The following is a 26562-nucleotide window of genomic DNA, read 5'->3' as shown; positions in this document are numbered from 1 at the left end:
CTATTCTTCAATCACTCTTCTGAGAGGCAGCAGCTTCTTCCTGGACTCGGTGGACATAGAGCTCTTCAGGACGGGAGGCAAGGACTTTGTGGGTAAGGACACATAGGAAGTATGCAGAGAAAACTTCTTGGTAAGAGAGGAGCCTGTCAGGTCTACAAAATGGAAACACAAATTGTAACAGAAACTGCAGTGCAAACCTAGAGCATCTGAAGCTCCAAATTCCATGGGACACATTTCCTGCAAACTTCTAAAAAGCTGCACAGGAAAACATGCTCCTGCCAGCAGCCCCTTGAGGCAGGCCAGGGGACACCCTGCCCCACTTGCACAGAGCTACCACAGGAAGCCCCTGGCCTCTGGGCTGGCCTGGGACAACAGGGAGCCCAGAGCCCTGGGCTTTGCAGCCATGGCTCAGCTGCACATGCAGCCTCCTGCTCCTGTCCCTGCCCCACAGCTGAGCAGCCCTACAGCTACATGGGGCACTGGCAGCAGCACAGCTCATTGCAGGGGGCACATGCAGGGCAGAACTGTTCCCTGGGGATGAGCACAGGCTCCCTGCGCTGGCACAAGACCCTTCCTCCTGCCCCTCACCTGTGTGTGAGGCAGAGTCCTGCTCAGCCTTCATCTGGTCCTCAATCAGAAATTGCTTCAGGCCCCCCACGCATTTACTAGGAAGGGCAGTGGAGAGAGCGGGGGTGGATGCAAACCTTTCCTCAGTGTTTCCTCGCTTTTGAAACAGCTAAAAGTCACATCCGGAGGTGTCCAACTCAGCTCTTCGTCAGCTTTCTGGAGAACATCAGGCCTTCACCAGCCCAAGATGCTGGAGAGGTTTTCCCACACATGTGGAGGCTGGCTGGCAGCACACTTCCTCAGCTTGGTGCCCATCACCTCGTGGAGGGCAGAGGCAAGCTTGGTGACCACAGTGCGGACATTGGCTCTTCGGACAGGCAGCGCCTTGTTCCCCAGGAAGGACCAGAGCACGGGCAGGGCGGAGCGCTGGACGACTTCAGGGCTCCTGGGATAAACCCATTCCACAAGCACTGCCGGGAGAGAGACACAAGCTTCTTAACCACCAACCCTAATGCAAACAAGGATCTACCTCTAAGTTTTACTTCTTGGAAGCCTCTCTGGCTAAGATCAGAGGAAGAGCACACAGACCCCCATGAGCCAGAGACAGGCAAAGCAGCTGATCCTCCCAGAAACAGAACCAGCAACCCCCCAGGACTAATTCCTCCAAACAGGGCCTTGTAGCTCTGGCAGACTTTGTACTTTTACTAAACCATTTCATGATCTGTTTCTGCAGGCACAATGCCTGAAATGCCAAATAGCCTTTTATTTCCATTAAGAAGTTGTCTAAACCCACACTGAAAATCCAGACATGCACCATAGAGAGGTGTCTTAGTTTAGGGTAAATTAGGGAGGAAAACTCTGAATGGGGATTTCCCCAGGGAAATGCCCCTCCCCACCAACCGGTCCGGGAAAGGGAAAAAATTTCTTTGGAGAGAAGTGGAAAAAGCTGGTTATTTAACAGAAAATTGAATAATATTAAATAATAAAACCTCTTGCTGTTCGATGGGATGGCAAATCTAGGAAGAAAAGTCCTTTTCATGTGGTGTAGCTCGGCTCGCTCAGTTTCTTATCAGTCCCTCCAGCGCTGGAAAGTGCCGAGGCCCAGGCCCCGGTGGGCCACAGGCGTGAGCTCCCAGGGTTTGGCTGGGTGTTCAGTCCAGAGCAGGCTTGCACAGATCCAAGAAAAAGGAAAAAAACAAAGGTCCGGGGAATTCCTCTGCCTCAGCTAGCTAAAACTAACTAAAAGCCAGAGAGAAGCTCTGTCCCGCTGTCTGTCCGTGCTGCAGACAACACAGTCCAGGAGCGAGATGTGTGGGAGTTATATTTTCTTTAACACAAACTGCGGCTTCTTTTTCCCCCACCTTTGCTCTCAGAGTCAGTCTTAAAGGTACAGAACTTAATATATAACATAAACCAGACGATTGGGGATACCAGTATCATAAAGTCACCCCAGGACATTCCACCCCTTATCCCCATATCGTCAACTTATTATCAAAATTAATATATATATATATTTTAACTCTACAACACATACATTATACAGACAAGGGAATTAATTCACGATCTTCACCCAACCATCAGATCTCCCTGAGGTACACATTGTGTTGTTCCATCTTTCCGCATTATCCACCATGTGCAACCCAGTCCCTGAGCAAAAACAACCCCACGAATGGGTTTGTTTGCACTCGAAGTAGAATTGATCCAAACTGTCTTTCCTAACAAACCTCTGAGATGTACCGCTGGGACTTTGTCTCCGTCTACTATATGTAGGGCCTCGGATTGGGCTGGTCCTGCTCGGTTGGTGGAACCTCGGGTGTTAACTATCCAGGTGGCCTTTGCTAGATGCTGCTCCCAATTTTTGAAAGATCCCCCACCCAACGCTTTCAAGGTAGTCTTTAACAGTCCATTGTACCTCTCCACTTTCCCTGCAGCAGGTGCATGGTAGGGGATATGGTACACCCACTCAATGCCATGTTCCCTAGCCCAGCTGTTTATAAGGTTATTCTTGAAATGAGTCCCATTGTCTGACTCAATCCTCTCAGGGGTGCCATGCCTCCAAAGGACCTGCTTTTCAAGTCCCAGGATGGTGTTCCGGGCTGTAGCATGAGGCACAGGGTAGGTTTCCAACCATCCAGTGGTGGCTTCTACCATGGTGAGCACGTAGCGCTTTCCTTGGCGGGTTTGGGGCAGTGTGATGTAGTCAATCTGCCAGGCCTCCCCATACTTGTATCTGGACCACCGCCCACCGTACCAGAGGGGCTTTAACCGCTTGGCCTGCTTGATCGTGGCACACGTCTCACAGTCATGGATAACCTGAGAAATACTGTCCATGGTTAGATCCACCCCTCGGTCTCGTGCCCACTTATAGGTGGCATCTCTACCCTGATGACCTGAGGCATCATGGGCCCATCGAGCTAGGAACAACTCTCCCTTGTGTTGCCAATCTAAGTCTGTCTTTGACACCTCTATCTTTGCAGCCTGATCCACCTGCTCATTGTTTCGGTGCTCTTCATTAGCCCTACTCTTGGGGACATGGGCATCTACATGACGGACCCTCACAGACAGTTTCTCTACCCTGGTGGCGATATCTTTCCACTCATCAGCAGCCCAGATTGGCTTTCCTCTGCATTGCCAGTTGGCTCTTTTCCACCTTTCCAGCCATCCCCACAGAGCATTGGCTACCATCCATGAATCATTGTAGAGGTAGAGTTTTGGCCACTTCTCTCTTTCAGCAATGTCCAGGGCCAGTTGAACAGCTTTGAGTTCAGCAAGTTGGCTTGATCCACCTTCTCCTTCAGTGGCCTCTGCAACCTGTCGTGTGGGGCTCCATACGGCTGCTTTCCACTTCTGGTTCATCCCTACGATGCGACAGGAACCATTAGTGAACAGAGCGTAGCGTGCTTCTTCTGCTGGCAGCTGGTTATACGGTGGAGCTTCTTCAGCCCGTGTCACTTGTTCCTGCTCCTCTTCATCAGTGAGACCAAAGTTTTCACCTTCAGGCCAGTTTGTAATTATCTCCAAAATCCCAGGGTGATTTGGGTTTCCAATACGGGCGCGCTGCGTGATGAGGGCGATCCACTTGCTCCATGTAGCGTCGGTGGCATGGTGAGTAGCAGGAACTTTTCCTTTAAACATCCACCCCAGCACTGGCAGTCGGGGTGCCAGGAGGAGTTGTGCTTCTGTGCCAATCACTTCTGAGGCAGCTTGAACTCCTTCATAGGCAGCTAAGATTTCCTTCTCTGTGGGAGTGTAGTTGGCTTCGGACCCTCTGTAGCTTCGGCTCCAGAATCCCAGTGGTCGGCCTCGAGTCTCCCCAGGCACTTTCTGCCACAGGCTCCAGGACAGACCATGGCTCCCGGCTGCAGAGTAGAGCACGTTCTTCACATCTGGTCCTGTCCTGACTGGGCCAAGGGCTACTGCATGAGCGATCTCCTGTTTGATCTGAGCAAAGGCTTGTTGTTGTTCAGGGCCCCACTGGAAAGTGTTCTTTTTGCGGGTGACCAGGTAGAGAGGGCTCACAATCTGACTGTACTCAGGAATGTGCATCCTCCAAAAACCTATGGCACCTAGGAAAGCTTGTGTTTCCTTCTTGTTGGCTGGTGGAGACATTGCTGTGATCTTGTTGATGACATCAGTAGGGATCTGACGCCGTCCATCTTGCCACTTTACCCCCAGAAACTGAATCTCACGAGCTGGTCCCTTAACTTTGCTCTTCTTGATGGCAAAACCGGCTTTCAGGAGAACCTGGATGATTTTCTCTCCTTTCTTAAAGACCTCTTCAGCCGTCTTTCCCCAAACAATGATGTCATCAATGTACTGCAGATGTTCCGGAGCCTCATTTTTTTTTCCAGGGCAGCCTGGATCAGTCCATGGCAGATGGTGGGGCTGTGCTTCCACCCCTGGGGCAGTCGGTTCCAGGTGTACTGCACTCCCCTCCACGTGAAGGCAAACTGAGGCCTGCATTCTGCTGCCAGGGGAATGGAGAAAAATGCATTGGCAATGTCGATAGTGGCGTACCACTTCGCTGCTTTGGACTCCAGCTCGTACTGGAGCTCCAGCATGTCCGGCACGGCAGCGCTCAGCGGTGGAGTCACTTCATTCAATGCACGATAGTCCACAGTCAATCTCCATTCTCCTTCAGATTTACGCACAGGCCAGATGGGGCTGTTGAAGGGTGAGTGGGTTTTGCTGACCACCCCTTGGCTCTCCAGCTCTCGGATCATCTTGTGAATGGGGATCACAGCATCTCGAGTTGTTCTATACTGCCGGCGGTGTACCGTCGAGGTGGCAATTGGTACTCGCTGTTCTTCCACCTTCACGAGTCCTACTGCAGATGGGTTCTCTGACAGTCCAGGCAAGGTGTTCAGTTGCTGGACACCCTCTGTCTCTACAGCTGCTATCCCAAATGCCCACCTAAGCCCCTTTGGGTCCTTAAAATACCCACTTCGGAGGTAGTCTATGCCCAAAATGCATGGGGCCTCTGGGCCAGTGACATAGGGGTGTTTCTTCCACTCATTTCCAGTCAGGCTCACATCAGCTTCCACTAAAGTAAAGTCCTGTGATCCCCCTGTCACACCAGCAATAGAAACAGATTCTGCCCCTACATATTTTGATGGGATTAGGGTGCACTGGGCACCAGTGTCAACCAAGGCCTCATATTTTCGTGGTTCAGATGTGCCAGGCCAACGAATCCACACAGTCCAAAAGACATGGTTTTCCCTAGCCTCTACCTGGCTAGAGGCAGGGCCCCTCTAAGCCTGGTTATCCTTCTTTCCTTGGGTATATGTCTTGGAGGTTCCTTCAAGAGAATCAGACATGTCATCATCATACTTGTCAGTTTGACTACAGGCTACTGGAGCGGCTTTCTTTTTGGTGGAGTATCCCCCCTGAGTCTTGCTGTCTTCTAATTCACGCACCCGTTGTGCCAGAGCACCAGTAGATTTTCCATCCCATCTTTTCATGTTTTCTCCACAGTCACATAGGAAAAACCACAGCTCAGCTCGTAGCTTTTTCTCTCTATCTGGGGAATTTCTGCGTTGAGTCCCGGGGCTCTTGGACTGTACTGCCGAGACTGGAAGAAGATTATCCTTGAGTTTCTTGAAATTCTCTTCCATTTTGTCTTGGAAGTTTTGCATATCTGTTCTCACAGCTGCAATTGTTGCCTGCATGGGGCCATGCACGGTATCTGCATATGTTCGAAGTTTCTTCGCCATATCCAGCACAGTCTCCTCTCGGTCATCTCGCTTCATTGTTGCTAAAGCAGAAGCGTATTCTTGTGGCCCAAGTCGAACAAGTTTTCGCCACATCACAGATGTACATGGCACCAAATCTGGATTTCTAGTACCTAAGTCACCCACGAAGACAATCTCTACTATTGCCATTTCTCTCAAGCGCTGAATCCCTTGTTCTATGGTTTTCTAACGAGTTTGCTGTATATAGAGATCATCTGCACACAGATATCTTTGTGCCACACTTCTTAGGACCCGTTCCCAGAGACTGTAAGGGTCAGCCCCCCTCATCACTTCTTGATCGATAACCGGATCATGTGACAGGGATCCCAGATGCCTCGCTTCAGTGCCATCCAGAACTGTAGCTTCACCTGCAGCATCTCACAGACGGACTAACCAACTAATTATAGATTTATCAGGTCGTCGAGTGTAATCTTTTCTCAGGCCACAAAGGTCCTTCAGGGAGAAAGGTTCACCAGTGCCTTCTGATTTTTGATCAATTGCTGGTCTTGAGGGTCCTTCCCCCGCATCACCATTATCATCATCTACTGGCCGATCAGTTTTGGTTTTGAATTTCATATCTCTCGTGGCAGGAGCAACAGACACTGGCTTAGGCTCACTGTCTGGTTTGGCTGCTGGCTTAGGCTCACTGTCTGGTTTGGCTGCTGGCTTAGGTTCACTGTCTGGTTTGGCTGCTGACTTAGCTGCAGCCTGAGTGACTGGGGTAGCTGCTGATTTATCTGCCTGCCCTACAGTATCTAGCAGCGTGTGATAAGCATACACTAGGGCCCAGCTTATTGCAATGAAATTTTTCTTCTTAGAATCATCACAGCAATTCTCTTCCAGATATTTCCCTACTTCATCTGGGTTCTGAATTTGTTCACATGAAAATTCCCAGGCTGGGGAATCAGAAAATTCTTCCAGAGTTCGGCCAATTCTCTCCCATTCTCTACTCCACTCAGGATTTTTCACACCTGAGCCTACTTCTGGGACAGGGGTTTCATTGGCTCCTCTGGATATCTCAGCCCTCACTCTAGAGAAGTTACAGGCCGTATAGAGGAAGCTTAACAGCTGAACTACCAGGAAAGTGACCAGGAAAGTGGTATCCTTAACACTCAGGGGAAACTGGATATTCTCAAAGAGGGACATAACAGATTCAAAGGAGAAAAAGGAAAGAAAAGGCTGAAAAGCCTCATCCCCTGCTCTTCCTCTAACAAACTGGGTACAATTACCAATAAACTCCCAAAATGTGCTACTGGGACTGGGAGGCAGGGTCGGGCGAAGAAACCATAAGCCAAACATACCTGATAGAAACTTCAGTAGTTCTATAAACTTCCTACAAATAATTATCACCAAGCCCAGCACAATAACCATTCTAATCCATGCCCCTCTATTGTGAAAGAGGGAAAAGACAAGTATTAAAACCTCAAAAAATTCTAGGGACCAGATCGACATGAAGGCTTCCACCCCGAGAGATATTATGTATCCAAACAACATGGCTACTGACTGCTTTATCTTAACACAGAATAAATACAACCAAAAATACAACCAACAATCAGTACAGGTTTTTCCACTTTCTCTCGCCCCGCACTGGGCGCCAAAAGCTGTATATGTCTTAGTTTAGGGCAAATTAGGGAGGAAAACTCTGAATGGGGATTTCCCCAGGGAAATGCCCCTCCCCACCAACCGGTCCGGGAAAGGGAAAAAATTTCTTTGGAGAGAAGTGGAAAAAGCTGTTTATTTAACAGAAAATTGAATAATATTAAATAATAAAACCTCTTGCTGTTCGATGGGATGGCAAATCTAGGAAGAAAAGTCCTTTTCATGTGGTGTAGCTCGGCTCGCTCAGTTTCTTATCAGTCCCTCCAGCGCTGGAAAGTGCCGAGGCCCAGGCCCCGGTGGGCCACAGGCGTGAGCTCCCGGGGTTTGGCTGGGTGTTCAGTCCAGAGCAGGCTTGCACAGATCCAAGAAAAAGGAAAAAAACAAAGGTCCGGGGAATTCCTCTGCCTCAGCTAGCTAAAACTAACTAAAAGCCAGGGAGAAGCTCTGTCCCGCTGTCTGTCTGTGCTGCAGACAACACAGTCCAGGAGCGAGATGTGTGGGAGTTATATTTTCTTTAACACAAACTGCGGCTTCTTTTTCCCCCACCTTTGCTCTCAGAGCCAGTCTTAAAGGTACAGAACTTAATATATAACATAAACCAGACGATTGGGGATACCAGTATCATAAAGTCACCCCAGGACAAGAGGCAATTGAGGGATTTTCAATAAAAAGGATGATTCCATTTTTGTGACCTTTGATATCAAGTGCCAAAAGTCTAATCTGGCTCTTCCTTTTGCTCAGTGGCACACAGTAAAGGGCAGTATTAGACCACACTTCAAAACTCCAGCCCATTTGAGATAAATGCTGATGACACTTGGATTAGAAACATCAGTGACTTGCTGGTGTCATTGGCAGAATGCTTTTGTGGCTTCCAACAAACAGCTGTTCCAAACCTCAGAGTGTCTTAGATAATGACCCAGACCCCATTGCCATGGCATCTGAGCATCTCCACATTTTAATGGCATTTCCCCTCCCAATGTTAATGACATTTTTCCTTACAATGTACACAGAAATGAGGAAAGAGAGAGAAAACTGTTACCCAGGGGACTGCAGTTTAACCAAAACATGAGTGTTTTCTCACACTGTGTCTGAAGTATCCTCTCTACTTATTTTCTGAACTGAACCACATCAAACAGAGACAAAAATTGACGACCAACAGGCTCCCTGCACAGCAGATTTGGCTGAGAGATCAAAAGCTGAAATGGTCTGGAGACCATTCTTATTTTCTGAACAGGCAAAATGTTATGTAGGAGCCATTTATTATTCTGTGGTGGAAGAGACTTCATTTTCTCAATGCTGTTAATCCACCAGCAGTCACCAACATTTCAACAGCTCCTGGAAATACCCAAAAACAATGCTTCTAAGCGGAAAAAGGGTTATGGTTAATCCATTTAAAAATGGGGGTTCATTTGAGTTTAAATGCAATTAAAGACGTTGGTCAGTATGGAAGTCGAGAAGAGAAAGAGCTGTGTGCTCCTACTAAATCTCAGAGAGCGCATCTGCTCTTTCTAAAGTAGTCCTAATTTTTGTTTAATTCCTTCATTTGAAAAAGAGATCAAAATAACTGCAAAACTAAACTCCCTATTCCTGGAGATCTACTTGATTCAACTGCTCTTTAACAGGCCTTTGACATTCCCAATCGCTGAACATGACCTTTTGAGATTCATAATGAAGATACAAAGTGTATTAAACTTTCCATTTAAAGATGCTGGCAGAATTAGTGGTGGATTTAGCCCCAGATAAAGCAAGGCCATAAATCATCTTCTCTACTATATATTGAGATGATCACGCTTCCATTCCTTGGCTGTTGCTGCCATAGCAAGCTCCTCTGAGGAATCAATTAGCAGCTGCATTTGCAGCATTTTGGACAGCGCTGACAGAGGAAGACACTGTTTGCACTCCCTGAAATGCTCAGCCCAATGCCACTTTGACAGCACATCCAGGGACCTCAAGAGTTCAATCACATGTAAGCAGTGAAAAGGGTTTGCATCCCAGAGCAAAAAGGAAGAACCCCATACTTTGAACATGGAAAGGCACTGAGTCAGGCAGTTCATGTGCTCACAGAGCAGCTGAGGTGGAGAAAGTGGAAACTCCCCTGGAAGACCTGCCTTTTTAACATTTCATTGCTCAGGCATATTCCCCAGTGTGGCATTTTCAGAGCTGACATCAATCTGTGTGGCAAAGGAATTGCAGCAGCCCTTGCCTAGGTAGCTATTTGCTACAGCCATCTTGCCCCATGCAAAACAACATGTGGAACAAGGCATCATTGACAGCTGGATTTCTACCTGTTTGTTATAAGGAAATGAACTTGGTGAATCAAAAGTTCTCCTTTGAAAAAAGAAGCCAAAGAAGAAAGGTGGGAAATGGGCAGCTAATGCCTATAATGTATATAATGTAGAGCCTTCCAGGAGGCTGCTCTGCAGAAGCTCTGATGGGCCTGTGTCCCTTCATGCCAACAGCCAAGCTATTCATTTGGGAAGTCCAATGGGGCCCAAGCAAACTCCAAAACCCCCCTTGGCTCTGAATTCTAGCAAAGCTGTAGTCCAGGACTTCCTCTTCAGACAAGCAGCACAGAGCCAAGGACTCCTGGGACCTTTGGGAAATGCTGATGCACGTTCAAGCCTGTTGGGGGATTGGTGTGTAAGGACTGCAGCTCCACAGCTTCTGGTGGATGTCAGCTGCAGCATTCCACAGACAACAGGAGCTCTCAGGGCTCTCAGTGATCTCTTGTGTGGGAGAGGCAGAGACACAGCTGAGGAGAGTCCATGTCAGGGGTCAGCCTTACCTAAATGAGAAATAGATTCTTCCAGTGCTTTCACAGCTGCAGCATGAACCCCGGGATCCTTTGAGTTCAGTTCTTTGTAATTCCTTCTACCAAATGGATGATCACCGGGCTCAAGGCATAGGATGCCTATGATTTCTGACAGCACGTCCAGCACCTTCTGCTTCACCTTCTTGTGGCTGTCAGATATTCTCAGGACAAAATAATCAAAAATCTGTGGAGAGAACAAACAACATGACAGCTGGATTACAATGTCCTTGTTTGAAGAGGGGATGTGGACAAGTGCACTCAGCAATGTAAAAGATGAATCTGATCCTTTTGGACAGGTCAGCACTTGCTTGCACAATTTCACTGTTTTCCTGGGGGCCACTCACTGGAGTGGTTGCACAACCTCATGCTGGTTGAAAGATTTTCATCTATTTTGAAGAGGTTTGGGTGGGGAAAGAGTAATTCCTATGGTGTTTTTCTCCACCTGTAAATCATTAAAATAATTCCATTTATTAATTCAAAAATATGGCCTTTGCTTTAGAAGTATGGAACCAGATATTTATTGTGCCCAGTTTTCTATACACTTGCCTCAAGCACTGAGGACAATTTTGATTTTGCCAAAACTATAGCTGGAGGACATCTAAGTTTTCTTTTGTCAGTCTCTGTCTGGAGAAGTGCAGGGCTCTGATCAACTCTTCCAGGATCCACACTATTTGTCTAACTAACAGGTAGGCTTGTGAAATTTAATGTGCTCTACAGCTCTCATTAGAGCAGGTTCAGTCCAGTAACAGCCACATTATCAAGTACCATTCTCTGGAGAAAGGGAAAAAGCAGCTTCTGGGAGGAGAAGGCACAGATCTGTTCTTAGTCATTTTCCTCCTTTTCCAGAGAGAAGAAAAGGCCCCCCAAGAAGGGTGAGCACCATCTCTACCAAGAGGAATAGGGATAAAGATGGATATGAGTAACCCAGAGGTGTCAAGATGGAATTTACAGAAATATCCTTTAAAAAAATCTGGGTTTAACCAACCCAGCCTGATACTTCTCTTCTCCATCCAAACCCATTTTTTATTGAGAGAACAATTGCCATGCTTTCAGTGCTGGTATTCACTTAACTCAGCTGGGAGTAGGAGACAGCAGAAGCTACAGCAGCAGCAAACTCTGTCATCATCAATAGGCACCTGCCCAACAAATACAGCTGGACTGAAAGAACTTGTTCTGAAGCCTGGACCCGAATGAAATTTGTCTGTGTAAGAGGGACCAGCCTGTCCCAAACTGCCAGGATGTAGTGCCAAGACACACGGAATGAACTTCACTGCTCCAGGCTTGGGAAAGGAGCTAAAGGAAAGGAACAATGAAGATACCCTACATACTTGGACAATGTTAGTGGAGATGAGCTGGGGGCTGGTTTTGCACAGCTTGAGAAGGAATGCCACTCCTTCCAGCCGTGTCTGAAACCCCTTGGCTTCCAGGAGATTGTAAAGCTTCTGGAGCAGCTCCGTTTCTTCCACAGATGGAGGTAACGTGACCTGGGCTTTTGTACGGTGTAGGAGGCGTCCCTCAGAGGTAGACTTCACCCTGGGAAATGAAACCAAATTAGAACTTGGTGGTGATAATATCTTCATTTAATTGTGAGAAAAACATCTCAAGGAGCTTCCCTAATGATGTGATTTCAAGCTAGAAAATCATGAGGCTCTGAAAAACAACGTGAACCTGATGACAATCATTACAGGAGACAACCTGTGAGTAACATTCCTGCCAGTGCTCACTCAGGAAAACCAAGGATGAGATGCATCTGATCTACCTTCAGATGGCTTCACAGGCACACAGGTCTCATTGCTTTGTGGGGAAAGGGACACTACTTCCAGGTTTAAATGCCTCCTCATATGGGACCTGTGTGTCTTATAATAAGGAAACTCATCACTCTGGAGAAGTGTCTCTACACCAGGCATGACAATCTGTAACAGTAGCTCAGATGCATCTGAACAGATGAACAGGGGCATATCTGAAGGATCCAGGAAATCAGTAACAGAGATAAAATCAGAATAGTCAAAACAGACATCCCAGCACTATGCTAACATTATGTTTGCTTCCCCAGAGATTAGATCCACAGCTTAACAAACCCACAGGGAACAATTCTCCTGGATCAACCTGTCTCTTCCATGAGCATTCCAAGATCCTAGCTATGCTACTGAGGCATGTGGTCACTCTTCTGCCACCACTGAGCACGACAGAGCTAAGTAACTCTCCTCTGTTATCAGAGGAGAACAGGTACAAATAGCTCTGCCCCTGGCATGAAGGGCAGCAAGGACCAAATTCCTGTCTTAAATTTGGACTGCAGCACAGGGGGAAATAAACCAAACATGCTGTCCATCAAGCAAACAGTGTGAAGGAGAGGAATATCATAACAAAAAATCCACATTGAGACGCCTGTTGACCAATGTTGCTTAGGAATTGCCTTGATACTTACTACTCAAACTTGGTACTGATTGAGAGTAAGAAAGCCATGAATCAGCCAGGCCAAACAATTTACATGAGAGGTGCTTTTTTGGGGAATGGCAACTTGCTTCTTGACTGGGACTTCTCATCAAAACACCAATCTGAAAAAGACTCCTCTCTGATGAAAAAAAAAAACAAAAAACTGATTGAATTTACTTGTCACAAGTCAGGCAGCAGAGACACAGCCCTCTCCATGCCTGCACAACACTGCCCTTGCCAGTGCACTGGATCATCTGAGCCACAACCAATGGGTGTCTTTTTGTCACCCAATTTCTGTGGAAACCTCTCCAGAGAAGCTGTGTTCACTGTAATGCAGAAGTAGCCAATTTTTACCATAGAGCATTTGTAGGGAATGGAAACTATCTCTGGCACAGGTCATCTCCCCCACAAAGACTTTCCTGGGGAAGACACATGTAAAGCTTGTCATGTGCTTTGTCCCATCTAACAAAGTGCTCAGTACCGTTTACTGAAGGCAATGTGGCCTGGGGCTTCTTTGAGGAATCGCTGCTCTTCTTCACCAGCATCTTGACAGATGGGCCTTCACTCTTCTGGTTTTCCATCTCCTACAAAGACATAAAGAAAGCCCATGACTCTTTAGAATATACAGTAGGAAAGTCCCTGTTTAAAACAAAGGTTAGAACCTCAGGATCACGGCTATCAAGGCTTAGGGAGAGATTTCCTAGCTTACAGAAGGAAATAGACCAGAGATTCAGTGATGCCAACTCTTTGTTCTCAATAGCCCAAGGCAGGTTATGGGTGCTGCCATAGTGAGCAGCACTCTAAAATCCCAATTTCATTAGTCTTGAGCAGGAATGGGAGCAGTGCAAACTGGTAGGCAATGAGTGTTCTTAAAGGAAGCAGCAGAAAAATTGAGATTCTCTGGGGGCTGGCCCATTGTGTTGGAAGTTGATTTGATTCAACACTCGCTCTCCCTGTTCCTCCACAAAGTCACGCTCCCTTCTATAATGTAGATAAGAATAAAAACAAAAACCCACAAACAAACCAATGGTTTTCCACTGGACTCTGCTGAATTCACCAAGCTTCCTCCAGCTCCACAGGGCTTGAGAGCAGGGCAGTATTCCCAGCAGACACACAGTAATTGTTGTAATTGGGATTGACATGTACATCTTCTGTATATTTGGAAATTTTCATGGCACTACTACGTCCAGTGTCTTTTGCATAGACTCTGTTATCTTCAGAAGCACAATTCTCACTTAATTCCTTTACTGGGGGCAGAGTTTGGAGAGCATGGTGAGGGGTTACACTGAAATGAAAACCCATTTTCTCCTCTTTCCTTTTCTCCTTTGTGATATTCAAAATATTCAAAACCCCACTTTTGCCCTAAGAATATCAGTTCCTTTGTAGTCTGCAGATGAACAAGCTGAGGATTAACAGCTCATTCCCAGGAGAAAAGTGATTCAGGAGAAGAAAAATGAGATAAAGACAGATTAGGTATGTTTGATCTCATATTAGCAGTGGCAATCCTTGCACAAAGGAGACATTTCTCCTGCCAAACACTTACTTTCTTCTTAATTCTTGTCAGAATATCTTCCAGGTCACAGGTAGAAACAGATTGCTCCAAAAGCCTTTTAAATTTTTGATGACTTAGCAACATCTTCACCATCTCCTGTCCATAGTGCCTAAGGAACAAATGAAGGATGTTGGAGTCTGAGATACAGAGTGTGTGCCCTTGTTTCTAATACTTAGTTCTAGGATTCAAAGAAACACTGAATTTCATATCATATGAAATTCATGAGCATGTTTCCATGGTGATACATGAAAACAAATGTTAAAGTTAGATAGGAAAAATGTAAGTGTGTAGATTAGAAAGTTTCTTAAATCACTGGGTGAAAAATAGTTTAGAGAACAGGAGACAAGATGGAGGATTTAGGGTGTTGTCTCTTGTCCTTCTTCTTTGTTCTTCATGTTCTTCTCCTAGGGGTTTTTGGGTAGTAGTAAGTGATTGGGTAGAAAATGCCGCAGTGCAGCACACAGGTGTTGGGTCATTGGGTCACTAAGAAAAATAATTTAGTTGGCATCTGTTAGTTGGGAAAATGGACATATAAAAGACCTTGAAGAAGATCTTTGTTAGCCATTTTACCCCTTTTCTATCATAGTGCATATAGCTCCTTGTACCTTGTAATACTGATAAGAATAAATAAACAACTGAGACCGAACAAGAGAAAACTAGCCTCCCTCTCATCAATCTTCAGTTCAAAGGGAAAAAGAACCCACATACAAAGTCCTTAATGAGGCAGAAGGAAAAGAAAGAAAAGTGAATAAACATAGGAAGAGTGTTAACAGAAGAGGCTGATACCTTAAACTCATCAGTGTCAATCCTTGCATAAGAAGGCTACTCAGCAAAGAGAGATATTTATCTCCACTTGGCACTGCACAGTGCTGTCAGCTGAACACAAGAGGCAAGAGGAGAATGTGGGGCAGCGGAAAATACCATTTCATTCTGAAACTGTGTGTGAGCTTCTGTGGGATCAATGGATCCCAGGGAACAAGCAAAGCACATCTGCTTTCTTGGCAGAGCCCATTAGCAGTGTCTTGCTGCCACTGCACAATAATTTGTCTTCCTTTAACTGGCAGGGAAGCCAGGACAAAACACCTCATGCTTCCCATTGATTATTCTATACCATATGTATGGACAGGGGCAGCTAGTTGCTCCTGTGTTCTTGGCAGCTATTAATAGGAATTTAATCATCAACGTAAAGGAATGCAATTATCAAAGTAAGGGGATTTTAGTGGCTTGGGTTGATTTTGCCACTAGGAAACCACAGTGCTCTTCAAGAATAAATTTGGAGGTCATTCAGCCACAGATAACAGCATTATAGGAATCTGCAAGAGAGGTTTAGAAAGACTGAATACATTGGCTAAAGACCTCTGAAGTATTTCTAGCAAAGTCTTAAGTGAATGAGTAATAGATGTTTGGGATCCTTCAGTGATGATTAGCCACCACTTTGGCTTTGTGTTGTGCACCTAAGGCCAAACAAAACTGTTAGTCTGGCTAATCTGAGCTCTTTTGATCTCAGTCAAGAATCCTTCAAGTCACAGGAAGTTGGCAATGCTCCTTCTTGCAGGACAAGCTCAGGTTACCCAGTACAGTCATTTCCCCGAGGAACACAGAGCACTGGTCACAACAACAAGGCTGACAGAGCTCAAGAAGTGTTTGGACAATGCTCTTGGGTACATGGAGTGTCTCTTGGGGTGTCCTGCACTTGGCCAGGAGCTGGACTTGATGACCCTGATGATTCCCTTCCAATTCAGTGTATTCCATGATTCTATGACCCTTAGCCACATGGAGAGGTAAAGTATTATTTCCTGTAGTTTCTACACTTTTCTGGATTTCCCTTTTAAAGCCAGACACCAAACAGATTTCGTGTTTTAGGAGGTGAAATGAAGATCATTACCTTGTGTCCTTGTGACCATCCTGAGCAAGCTTCCCTGCCACCTGCGCCAGGCTCTCAGCCCAGGGTGTGTCTGCGAGCTTCGTGACTCCAATTGTCCCCATCAAGGACAGGAGGAGTTTGGCCGCACACTTCTGCACCTGGACGTAGCGGCTCCTGGGAAGAAGAGAGCAAACACTGGGACACAGGGAGAAGGAGGCACAGCAGCACAGGCCTTGGCCAGAGAATGCTCCCTGTCGTTGCTGGGCAAAGGAGGCCTGGGTTCTCCCTGCAACTTTAGACACCTGTAGGAGGTTCTGTTCTCAGATAAACACAAAGTTAGCATTGTACAGAAGGAGTGCCTGCAAGGAAGAGGGAGGAATTCAGTCTCCCTGTACTATCTGATATTCAATTTCTTTCCCAAAATTTGCTCTGAGAAAGATTAAAGAAATAGCTTACATACAAATTCTTTAGAAATTAAAGACAAGCCATGAATTAATGACAACCTATGCTGACCCACTACACAGAGCTGCAGCAGGAATGAGGCTCTTTCCACCCATTTATCCCCAAATTGTTGGAGTCTGGGGTGCAGACTGTGTGCCCTTGTTTTTAGTGTTTAGTTCTAAGATTCAAGAAAACACTGAATTTCATATAATATGAAATTGATGAGCATGTTTTCATGGTGATACATGAAAACAAATGTTAAAGTTAGATAGAAAAAGCTAAAAGTGTAGGTGTGTAGATTAGAAAGTTTCTTAAATCACTGGGTGAAAAAAATAGTTTAGAGAACAGGAGACAATATGGAGGATTTAGGGTGTTGTCCCTTGTAATTTCTCTTTCTTTTCTTTGCCTCCTTTGGGCTCAATTCTCTGTGAATACAACTTTTCTCTAGTCTCTCAGCCTTCTTTGGGCTGAATTCTTCTGGGATCCTCCCTCGTGGGGAGTTTCACTTATCTCAGTCTTTATGATTCAAAGTAAACTCTCGAGCTCGTTAGGATCTTGTTTCTCGTGTTTATTGAAGGATCCTTACAAAACTTAACAGGTCTCTTCAGGCTGGTTACAAGGTTAAACTTTGCAATCTGGTGCATTTCTTTCTTCTGATGGTACAAACAAGGCCTTGTGGCACACTTCGTGTCTGATACACAAAATGGCCCCGAACTACGCAGTTCTTTTATCTTTATACCTATTTTTATCCAATTAACATTAGACACGTATATTATTTTTCTTAATGACCCAGTGACCCATCACCTCTGTGATGCACTGCGGCATTTTCTATCCAATCACTCACTATTACCCAAAAACCTCCAGGAGAAGAACATGAAGAAGAAAGAAGAAAGGACAAGGGACAACACCCTAAATCCTCCATATTGTCTCCTGTTCTCTAAACTATTTTTTTCACCCAGTGATTTAAGAAACTTTCTAATCTACACACCTACACTTTTAGCTTTTTCTATCTAACTTTAACATTTGTTTTCATGTATCACCATGAAAACCTGCTCATGAATTTCATATTATATGAAATTCAGTGTGTTCTTGAATCTTAGAACTAAACACTAAAAACAAGGGCACACAGTCTGCACCCCAGACTCCAACACAAATCTGCAGACCTTTGGAAAAAAACAAATGCAGGGAAAAACATGCTGTGGGGCATGAGGTTGCAGAACATCCAGCAATACATCCTGTTCCTTCTGTGAGGCTTGGCAAGGGATACACCTGAATGTTTTACCCTATTCCAAAGCTGAGGAAGTGGTGGCAGGCAGTTTAGCCAGGTTGTCCTGTTCTAGCCAGTGTCTCTTGGGAACAGGCCCAGCACCAACACTGAAGGCAGCATTTGCTTCAGCTGTCCCATGGCAGTCAGCCTGTGAAGGTGCCTGTAGAGTGATTCATTATCTCAAGGCTAACATGAAACATCAGTTTGAACAGAAAGTAGAGCTCTAAGGCCAGGACAGTCCTACAAGACTCCTTTTGGCAGGAGCTGCACCTGCTGTGCAGGCTGTGCCCCATCCAGCACATTCTCCCCCAAGTGCTCCTCACCCCAGCAAGTCCCCTCCTTCTTTCTCAAGTTAATGGCATAATGAGGATGCCTGGTTTTTCCCAGGGCCTCTGTGCTTGGCGCTTTGAAATATCAAAGAGCGCTCACAGCTACTACTGCAACTGTCCCTCTTCCCATAAAAGCACATGGCTCTATCCTTAGCCTTTGCAGGCACTTTCCCTTCCCCACCATTCACCAGTTCTGGGAAGCTCTGACAGGCTGGCAGAACTCCAGGAAGCAGCAGGAAACTGAGTCGGGGGAGGTTTAGGTTGGATATCAGGAAAAGGTTTTTCACCCAGAGGGTGGTTGGGCACTGAAACAGGCTCCCCAGGGCAGTGCTCACAGCACCAAGCCTGACAGAGTTGAAGAAGCATTTTAACAACAATCTCAGGCACTTGGTGTGATCCTTGGGGTGTTCTGTGCTAGGCCAGGAGCTGAACTCGACGGTCCTGATGGGCCCCTTCCAACTCCCAATATTCTACAGCTCTGTGATTCTGTGAACTAATAGGCTGCAGGAGGGCAGAAATAGGTGACAAGAGGAGAGAAGTGAGGGTGATGGGAGAATGAAGTCACTGAGTTCACAGAAGATGCAGGATGCAGGAGCCTTCCCTCCCACCATTCCCGTTCTGTCTGTCATCCCTTCCCCCACTCAAACACTAGCAGGTGAAGAAGATCACTAAAGGAAGAAGAACCTACTTGGCTCCCCTGTCCATGAGAGCAGCCAGTGCTTGTGCAGGAGTCACATTCTCAACCATGATCCCCAGGGTCTGATTGGCTGCTTTCTCAACAAACTCTGGGGAATTCCAAACCATCAGGAGCAGGACCTGAGCAACCTCATCCACCTCGGAGTCCATGTCCTTCTTCAAGGTTGCAAAGAGCTCTCCAAGAGTGATGATTGCAGCGTAGGACACCTTGGAGCGGAGGTTGCTCACCTGGGGAAGTGATAGAGAAACATAAGAATCACCTTGGAAAGAAAACCAGTGGCCTTAGACAAAAGTCTCAGGAAATGACAACACATCCCAATTTGTCCAGGGGAACAAAAAAGCACAATAAGAGCAGGAGAGCTCAAGCACAGAAAGGCACTTAGTCTGGCAACAATTTGTGGCCTCAGACCTGCTGACAGCAGGCCTAAAACCAAATAATTTCACTTAATTCTTCTATAATGCCCACCCCTTTGATTTTAGGCCCTTCAATTTCAAAACAAACAAATTAAAGCAAGGGCTTCTTGCAAACCATAAGGCACAAGTCATAAAGACAAAAGAATCATGTGCTCCTGTTCAAAAAAGCAACACCAGAAGTTGAAGCACTCAGCCAAGAAACGGAAAGCACAGGCTCAAGTCTACAGACTAATTGGTAGTGTAGAATTACAGCTCAGGCAGAGGTTAGGACTCTGGTAAATAACATAATTAGTGTCTCAGTTTGTGCATTTGCACCTTGCATTACAATGGCACCTCACTCAAAGATGAGTGTGAGACACCCAACCTACCAGGAAATACAGCTACATGCACACACACATCCTAGCTGACAGACACTAGAAATATAAGGTCTAAAACCAGAAATGGAGGCAATCCCTGAGCACACGTGGACATGAACATGCACATATCTACTCTACACACCATGTATGAAGTACAGGGGACAATTCAGAAGAATGTTCTCACCTCGCTGGTGACTGCCAGGCAAATTTCACAAAGTCTACAAAGCACGACTTCTGAATGGGACCCAGCCAGCTGTTGGATGCTGGAGAGTGCCTTCTCCTTCAGCTCCCTGAAAGGCAAGTACCAAAAAGATTGGTTTTTCTCTCCACCCAAGAACTAGGCAGCACCCTCTGAAATGACCAGGCTGGCAGCTCAGTGGGTCCTCAGTGGGAGGTGCTTTTCAAGGAGCACTTCAGCAAATTGTGGAACTTGTTGCCACAGGATGCTGTGCCTGTCAAAAGCATACACAAATCCAAGAGGCAAATAGAGGGGTTTTTTCAGAGTCTTCATTTGTGGCCGTTTTACAAGACAGCCTTTCTGAAACCTCTGGCCCATGAAGTTCCTCTGTCACTGCTTCCTAGAAACTGTGAGACCGGACCAAGTTGCTGTTTCCTGTCACCTCTCTGTCCCTGAGACACAGTCCCATTGGGCTGTTACTGGGGCATTTTCCTTCTTTACCAGCCCCAGCAGGCAATTCAGCAGTAAGAGACTGCACTGGCACTCTGGAGCTGACTTTCCACTCTGCAGTCTAGGCCTGTCTGTCACCCACTCCACTCCTCCTCCAAATTCCCCAAGAAAAGCAGCAGGATGTCCCAGAAGATTCCATACCTGGGCAAGAACACTTGAAACTCTGGCAAAAACCCCTACCTAAAACAACCACCACAACAGCAACATAACAGCAGTGTTATTTAAAAGGGGAAAACAACTCCATGTCTCAGCACCTGCTTTGTGCAGGCCCTCAGCTACAGGAAGGTTGGTGAGGCATCAGGGATGCAGCACAGGGCTGGTGATGGATCCCACGGGCACCCCTGAGCGTCACCCAGACACCCCCACACCTGCAGATGCTCTCTGCACCTCACAGGGCACCAAAGAGAAATGGGGAAGAGAAAGCAGAAGAGAAAGGGCAAAGCAAAGGCGACTGTACAATGAGATGCATTGTAGCAGATTTTTCATGTTTATCCCAATGTGAATGGAGTCCTTATCCCCATGTGAATGAAGCATCCACCAGTGAGTGCATGCTAACCCAGACAGCAAAAGGACAACCAATACTGATAGTAAAAGGTTTTAAAATCATAGAAAATTTGGGGACTTAGAAAGAAAGTTAGGCTTGGCAAGCCCCGGGAAAAGTAGGTCCTGGGAAATGTTAGGCCTTGTGCTTGCTAAAGATCATGTGAAACTGCACTTGTGTAATCAGTATATGATAAATGATACAATTGTTAGATGTGATTAGATATAATTATTGTTTAAAGAACATGAGAAACAATGTTAGGCGGTTGAGAGGGGATCACGAGAAATTCCTGCTTGGGTCAAAATAATGCATACAATAGAACAATGTAAGTTTAATAATTAATATGTAAGTTATATAATGATAGAGTATAAAAACATGTTCAGCTCAAAACCAAGGAGGGTCACATTTGGGTATGAGTACCCCTGACACCCCGAGCTCTTCAATAAGGCACCTTCATATCATCATTCCATGATTATGTGTTCCTGAACACTAACAATACCAACTAAATTTTGTCAGGTTAGCATCTCTGGGCCTCCTTCTGCCTGTGTCAAATTTTGGGACATGATGTGAGTTTTGACCAAGCATCTCAGGCCCATATGATGCAGTGAGAAGGAAAAAGTTGAAGGAAAAAGCTGAATTCCAAAAGTGCAAGATTCCTAGAGGATTATATTTCTTTTCCCTTCTCTTCTGCCATGAGCCCTTCTGCAGTAATGACAGGCTGAGGGACTTGAAAGCACAAGTCAGGCCATTTCTCAGAAAGAGGAACTCCCTGGAGCTGCTTGTGGCATTCACATGCAGGAGGTCCCAGGGAGACCCTGTCAGCTGCCATTGCTGTCAGCAGTGGGACCAGAGAGAAGAAACCTTACTCAGTCCCACTGGGCCAGTGCCCCAAGGCACCCAAATCTCTACACTCAAAAGTGCTGCCGTCCTGCTTCTGCCTTCAGCCAGCAAATCATCTTGTCCCACAGCTTTCTCTCTTCCCTCAAGATTTCCTTTGCAGCTCCATGGAGCAGCAGGCAAAGCCCGCAAAGAGCAGGGACCTGCTGCAGCTGGAGCACTGCTGCAGACCAAGGCCAAGGAAAGGCTGCTGTCAGATCTTTATCCTCCCACTGCTCTGCAGTGGTTTCACTGGTGCCCCTTGGCCCTCTGGGCTGTTGGGGCTCAGAGGCACCAGCAAGATCCACTTCTGAGCTACCTTAACGCTAAGAGGGAGACAGAGTGAACGGGGCCTTTCTTACCAGTCATTGCTGCCCAGCAAGGAGAGTGCCTTGAGCAAGGCCTGCTGTGGGTCACAAGAGGCTGTGTCCTTCTGCCTGTTCCCACACAGCGGCTCCTCTCGACGCTTGGCACCAGTGGCCGTCTGCCAGGTCACTGTAAGGAGAGGGTCAGCCATGAGCGCTGCAGCCCCGGGCAAGGCACCCCGCCATGGAGCGGCCTGCAGCCCCATCCCCAGCCAGGCTTCCATGTGGGACAAAGTGGCACTGGGTCAGACACTTCCCTGCTGCCTGGCTCCTTGGGCTGCTTGCTTTCTCCCAGCCCCCCCAGCTGGGCACAGCTCCAGGCTAAAGCTGACAGCTGCCCACACAGCGCCAGCTCCCAAGTGCCACAGCTACCACAGGCAGCGGCAGCTTCCTGAGGCCGCAGAGCTCCCACTGCCTGCGAGACAGCGCCCACCAGCAGGACTTGCTACCCCAGGAGGGAACCAACCCCTCAGCTGCCTCTCTTGTCTCAGCACCCTGATTTCCCCCAGCCCCCAGGACAGAGGCACTCTGCAACTCCCTGAGGAAACACCTGCAGCTGCCTCGCCACAGCCCCAAGCCAAGCCTGAGCAACCCAGCCCTGCTGGGAACAGCTGAATCCCCACACAGCAGCTACCAGGGAGCAGCGATACCTGACCCTTCACTCCTGACAGCGCCTCTCTTTCCATTGCCTTCAAATCTTCTAGACAGCAGGCAGCTGACTGCACATGCATTGTAGCCTACTGTTGGCCAGGGAGTACTTTATGGATTTTGCTTTTTCCAAGCATCATGAATCTTTGCTCTTGCAGAGGTACACACTAGCTCTCTTTCAAAGATGCTGAGATGAAATTTGTTTGTCATCAAATGCTCGTGTTTGTGAACTCAGCAGTGCCTAAGCTTTCTCTTGTGGAAAAATGCAATTTCCAGTCTAGACAGTTGATAAAAAAGCCTTTCAAATGCAAACTGAGGATAAAAATATGCAAATACAGACGCAAATTGTTGCCAGACACGTGCTCTTGATAATCAGGTGTCCAGGCTTTGCCTTAATTGAATTTTTTTGCAAGGAATAAAATGTACATGGTATGATGTTGGGGGAGGGAAAAAAAAGTTAGAGTGACCAACCTGAAGAAGATGGCATGCTGTACGAGGAGGCAGGGTCCTTCCTCCCCACCCTCCATTCATGTTTATGGTTATGATAGTTATAGTTATGATGCCAGCTGCAGGTGGCAATGACGTAAGCAGGAGGAAATGACACGCCGAGCTGGAAAATATAAAAAGCAGAATCACCCCTTAATAAACGCCATTTGCCATCCACCATATTGGTGTCTGTGAGCAGTGGACTGAGCAGGCTTGAGGTAGTTGCCGTGTCGTTCCCGAACCAGGTCGCCTAGCCGGTTTTACGGTGACAGTATGAGAAAAATCAGATGATAAATGCATTTCTTATGAAACCCAATTGTCATCAAAAGCACTGTCCATCCAAAATTTCATGTCATGCACTCAATAGCTCATTTACTAATGTGCAGATGAAAACATCAGAGCTGTCTACAATGATGGAGTATAAACATTGCACAGAACCCAGATGAACTGCTCTAGACTCTCTAGGGTTTCTGTGCTACCTTGCCTGTTCTCACAAAGTATACCATAACATCAAAAATATTCAGCCAGGAGCTAATGTGGATGTCACTGATGTACCCCAGACACTGACATCAGTGATGTCACTGCAGAAGTGTGTAGACATACACATCTAGGTTCACTATCAATGGAGAGCCACGTCAGGCTAGTTCTGGTCAATTCTGAACATGGAAGTAGCACCTCTAGAAAGGAGCATTCCTAGCATCATTCCTAGCTCCTTTCTTCTTGTCTCCCCCTACTTGGAATGATAGCACAGACACTCTACCCACAAGGGACAGACAAGAGCCACTGGGGACTATCTGCTGGGTATTTACTGCAGGCAGCAAACAGCCTGGGAGCACCAGGCAGCCCCTCCTGGCTGTCACCTGCTACATACGGCCACTGTACTTGGCTGGGGTGACACAGGAGGCACTGCTTGTTCCCTCTTGGCATTGCAGGCTGTGGGATGGCAGCAGTGAGGAGCCACTGGGCACTTCTGGGAGCGGCAGCACGACTGCACCAAGCTGCTGACTGCCATGCAGAGACAGCCCTTGCTGGGATAGCAGGAAAGCTGGCTGCAGAGCCGGACAGCAGCACAGGCAGAGGGCTGAGATGGTGAGTGGACAACTGATCGTGGTGGTACTTGTGGGTGCCCAGTGAGCACACCCTGGCACACTGTCCCACAGCTCATCCCTGCAGTTACAGCTGCCTCCTGGCACCAGTGCTGTAGTTTGGACTATCAGGAGGGGCAAAAGCCAGAGCTTAGGCCTTTACCACTACTTTATTCAGCTCAACTTCCCCATGGATCTCTAAGAACCAACTGCTCCACTACTGCTGAGCTGGAGGGACTCAAAAGTACGTTTGCTGTTCATTCTCAGGACAGGCTATGGACCCAAGATCCCAGCTGTGCTTGGTGAGGCAGGTGGCAGTTTGGGTTTCTTGGGCAAGGAAACACCCGTGTGGGAAAAAGCTGCCTCGGAGCAGGCTTACCCGAAAACTTGCATGGGAAGATGCCATCCCCATGGATGATGGGCATATTGGGCAGTAAGGGCACGTTGTCCTGCTTCCTCAAGACCTTCTTCTTCAAGGCACTACCAGGGTGTTTTCTCTGCACACTGGAGGTTGTGCCATTGACAGGCAGTAGGCTAAAGCCTGTGGGGAGACCAAAGAGGAGCTTGTAAGTGGAGGCTGCTGCACAGGGTGATGATGGAAAGGGCCAGAAAACTTGCTGGAGTTGGGTAACATCTCTTTGTTATTCCAAAGAACTTCAAGTATAACACTGGCATGCGAACATGGGACAGTGATCACAGAATCCCAGAATCCTAGAAGAGTTTGAGTTGGAAGGCACCTCTAAGCACCATCTAGTCCAACCCCTGTGAGCAGAGACATCTTCATCTAGATGAGATTCCTCAGAGCCCCATGTAAATTGGCTTTGAACACTTTCAAGGTTGGATCAACAACAGCTTCTCTGAGCAAACCCTTCCAGTGCTTCATCCCTGTCATTATAAAAACATTCCCCCTAGTATCTAATCTGAATCTACTCTCTTCTAGTTTAAAACTAAATTGCAGTGATGCTTCCACTAAGAAACAGGGAAAACCCAGTATTGCTTTGCTTTTGTTTTCCTGTTTCAGAGGCTGGCTGGGGAAGTTACCAAATGAAAGTGCAGATAGCCTTGCGTGATGCCCTCGGGCTGAGTGCTGCCTCCTAAGGTCCCTGCTGCCACCCTGGGGGCAGCGCACACAGCACTGCAGTCAGAGCCCCTCAGCCAGGATTCAGTCAGGAACACTGCTGGCTCCTGGGGCTACAACAGAAGCACTGGCTCTGGGGCTTCAGCACAGCTCTACAGTGCCAGCTCCTCAGCAGGCTGTGGCAGGAGAAGGATCTTTGGTGATTTCATTAGAAGCAGTTGAATTTTGTTTCTTCTCAGTTGCACCATGGCTGAGAAGCATTCTTTTGGACTCCCCTTCCCTGGAGGCTGCTCTCCAGGAGAGAGTCTGAAGCCCCAGTCAACTTTGCAAGACAAAAAGACTCTGAAAGACTTTGGAGGTGAAGGTGGGAAGCTGATATTCTGTTACTGGCTCAATGAAGCCATGGGCAAGATTCTTCATGCTTCTGTATTTTTGGGGGGGAAGGGAAAGAACTCCTCTTCAAGCTTCCACTCAGATGCAATCAGAGCAGCCCCCCCGTCTGATTGCATCACCGTGCAAAGGGCAAGCAAGTGGTCAAAAAGGTCAAAAAGGACCACAGGTGTAGTCACCAATTACTTGCTTCTTCTGCATTCTCAGTGTCAACTGTCTGTGGAGGCAGCTGCAAGGATGTTTCTGTTTGCCTCCTTCTCTTGAGCTCTTTCTCCAACAGCTCCATTTTCTTCCGCTCTAAGTTCTTTTGAGCCAACTTGCACAATGCAGACCTAGTTGCAATGGAAATACATCACAGATGTAAGCAGAGACACCCAAACCAGACACAACATCTCATCAGGAGCACAGGGTCCATAGAGTGCCACAGTCTTTAATGCAGCTCCATATTCATTCAGTTTCAGAAGAATGTCTCCCACCCTCACCTTGGCAATTACACACAGGGAGGTGGAAAACTTTAGGGCCACAACCTTACACTGCTCCAACTGCAACCTATGACAGGAAGCCCTGCTTGAAGCACAAAAGTCATTGGAGTGCTCCAAGACAGATGAAGAGCTCACATGCCCAGTGAGCAGGCAGTTCAGTTCCTACAGGCCATGGCAGCAGAACAAAAACCACGTGCAATACGCAGCAAGGAGGGGTAACTGCTCTTGCTTAACACTCATGGCCAGGAATGGCAGCTGTTTCTCACTTCCTGCTTCTGAAGAACTCAGCTCTGAGGGACTCTGAAGGACCCCAAAGGTAGTCTGCTCATCTATGTCTTTATCCCTTACCTTTCCAAAGCCAT

General features: G+C 47.0%; 1 protein-coding gene across 1 annotated transcript; it reads right to left on the bottom strand.

Moving 5' to 3' along the window:
* LOC131582223 (TOG array regulator of axonemal microtubules protein 2-like) lies at positions 1-26562 on the bottom strand. The gene is made up of 14 exons (XM_058845179.1): positions 26549-26562; positions 25905-26050; positions 24630-24791; positions 22029-22161; positions 19746-19851; positions 18784-19019; positions 16080-16232; positions 14186-14303; positions 13124-13167; positions 11538-11742; positions 10183-10393; positions 836-1037; positions 589-665; positions 1-152 (listed from the first exon to the last, which is right to left on the bottom strand). Exons 1-14 carry the CDS (start codon positions 26560-26562, stop codon positions 1-3), a joined length of 1959 nt encoding a protein of 652 aa, XP_058701162.1.

Source organism: Poecile atricapillus, chromosome 9 (assembly GCF_030490865.1).
Source record: "Poecile atricapillus isolate bPoeAtr1 chromosome 9, bPoeAtr1.hap1, whole genome shotgun sequence".
Lineage (NCBI taxonomy): Eukaryota > Metazoa > Chordata > Aves > Passeriformes > Paridae > Poecile > Poecile atricapillus.
The sequence above is the reverse complement of the archived record's forward strand: the minus strand, read 5'-3'. Positions and strand labels throughout refer to the sequence as shown.

Excerpts from the sequence above, each read along its gene's own strand:
- LOC131582223 (XM_058845179.1), bottom strand. Across the intron at positions 1,038-10,182 it reads AGAATCTATTTCTCATTTAG|TGCTTGTGGAATGGGTTTAT; the intron begins GTAAGGCTGACC and ends CTCTCCCGGCAG. Across the intron at positions 153-588 it reads GGACTCTGCCTCACACACAG|ACCTGACAGGCTCCTCTCTT; the intron begins GTGAGGGGCAGG and ends TCCATTTTGTAG.